The 1,938-nt window shown below is 41.8% G+C and overlaps 1 protein-coding gene across 4 annotated transcripts in view; it reads left to right on the top strand.

The window, feature by feature from the left end:
* LOC110457151 (mediator of RNA polymerase II transcription subunit 31-like) overlaps window positions 1-1,222 on the top strand; it is a 5,522-nt gene extending 4,300 nt beyond the window's left edge. Inside the window, exons 4-6 of one of the 4 annotated variants that reach the window (XM_021508264.1) lie at window positions 15-261; window positions 500-519; window positions 619-699. In XM_021508264.1, coding sequence (XP_021363939.1) covers window positions 15-246 — 232 coding nt within the window. In that variant the 3' untranslated portion in view covers window positions 247-261; window positions 500-519; window positions 619-699. Of the gene's footprint in view, window positions 1-14; window positions 475-499; window positions 520-618; window positions 700-969 lie in introns of those variants that run through there. The other 3 variants (XM_021508263.1, XM_021508265.1, XM_021508262.1) reach the window with 3 other exon arrangements.
* Window positions 1,223-1,938: the final 716 nt, after the last annotated feature.

Raw genomic sequence — 1,938 nt, 5'->3', positions numbered from 1 at the left:
TCTGACTGTTGTAGATATCCCCAGTGCCTGCACTTCCTGGAGCTGCTGCAGTATGAATATTTTAGGAAGGAGCTTGTCAATACTCAATGTGCCAAGTTTATTGATGACCAACAGCTGTTACACTGGCAACATTACCAGAGGAAGCGCATGAGTCTGCTGCAGGCAGAACTGGAACAGCAGCAGGCCTCACAACAGACAGCACAGACAACGCCCGCACCAACACAACACAAGGACAAGTCTAGCTAGTGTAATACAACACTGGTCTAGCTATATAGTGTTATACAACACAGGACCCACAACACAAGGACAAGTCTAGCTAGTGTAATACAACACAGAACCGTCAACACAAGAACAAGTCTAGCTAGTGTAATACAACAACGGTCTAGCTAGATAGTGTTATACAACACAGGACACACAACACAAGGACAAGTCTAGCTAGTGTAATACAACACAGGACCCACAACACAAGGACAAGTCTAGCTAGTGTAATACAACACAGAACCCACAACACAAGGACAAGTCTAGCTAGCGTCAACACAAGAACAAGTCTAGCTAGTGTAATACAACACAGAACCCACAACACAAGGACAAGTCTAGCTAGCGTCAACACAAGAACAAGTCTAGCTAGTGTAATACAACACTGGTCTAGCTATATAGTGTTATACAACACAGGACCTACAACACAAGGACAAGTCTAGCTAGCGTCAACACAAGAACAAGTCTAGCTAGTGTAATACAACACCAGGACAAGTCTAGCTAGTGTAATACAACACACGACCCACAACACAAAGACAAGTCTAGCTAGTGTAACAGAACACATGGACAAGTCTAGCTAGTGTATACAACACAGGACCCACAACACAAGGACAAGTCTAGCTAGTGTAATACAACACTGGTCTAGCTATATAGTGTTATATAACACAGAATCAACAATACAAGGACAAGTCTAGCTAGTGTAATACAACACAGAACCCACAACACAAGGACAAGTCTAGCTAGTGGAATACAACACTGGTCTAGCTATATAGTGTTATATAACACAGAATCCACAATACAAGGACAAGTCTAGCTAGTGTAATACAACAACGTTCTAACTATATAGTTTTATACAACACAGGACCCACAACACAAGGACAAGTCTAGCTAGTGTAATACAACAAAGGACCCACAACACAAGCTCAAGTCTAGCTAGTGTAATACAATACAGTACCCACAACACAAGGACAAGNTTCATGCAGTGCTTCCTTACCAAAAGTGCTTGCTTGGGATTGCTTTTCAGGTCCGAAGGTCAAAGGTCAAGGTCACTGTTACTATAAATAGAAAATCTGTTTTTGTGCGATAACTTGAGTTTCCTTGGGCCGATCAAACTCAAACTTCATGCAGTGCTTCCTTACCAAAAGTGCTTGCTTGGGATTGCTTTTCAGGTTCGAAGGTCAAAGGTCAAGGTCACTGTTACTATAAATAAAAAATCTGTTTTCGTGCAATAACTTGAGTTTCCTTGGGCCGATCATATATGCTAATAGCATAGCCGAATCAGCATCAATTTATAGACAACTCGTACATATTTTACACCTTTGTGTACATACTCTTCACTTGTCAGTTGATTGATGAAGGTGACAGAGTACATACCGTACTAATCATCGAAATGTCACATATAAACACCTTTTGGTTGTGCTTCATAAATCTTTTCACAATACATTTCTCTGGTTAATGTAATTTTGAAGTCTGACTGTTGTAGATATCCCCAGTGCCTGCACTTCCTGGAGCTGCTGCAGTATGAATATTTTAGGAAGGAGCTTGTCAATACTCAATGTGCCAAGTTTATTGATGACCAACAGCTGTTACACTGGCAACATTACCAGAGGAAGCGCATGAGTCTGCTGCAGGCAGAACTGGAACAGCAGCAGGCCTCACAACAGACAGCACAGACAACGCCCG

This window comes from Mizuhopecten yessoensis, unplaced genomic scaffold (genome assembly GCF_002113885.1).
Source record: "Mizuhopecten yessoensis strain PY_sf001 unplaced genomic scaffold, ASM211388v2 scaffold9031, whole genome shotgun sequence".
Lineage (NCBI taxonomy): Eukaryota > Metazoa > Mollusca > Bivalvia > Pectinida > Pectinidae > Mizuhopecten > Mizuhopecten yessoensis.
This window is presented reverse-complemented; position numbering and strand designations above follow the sequence as displayed.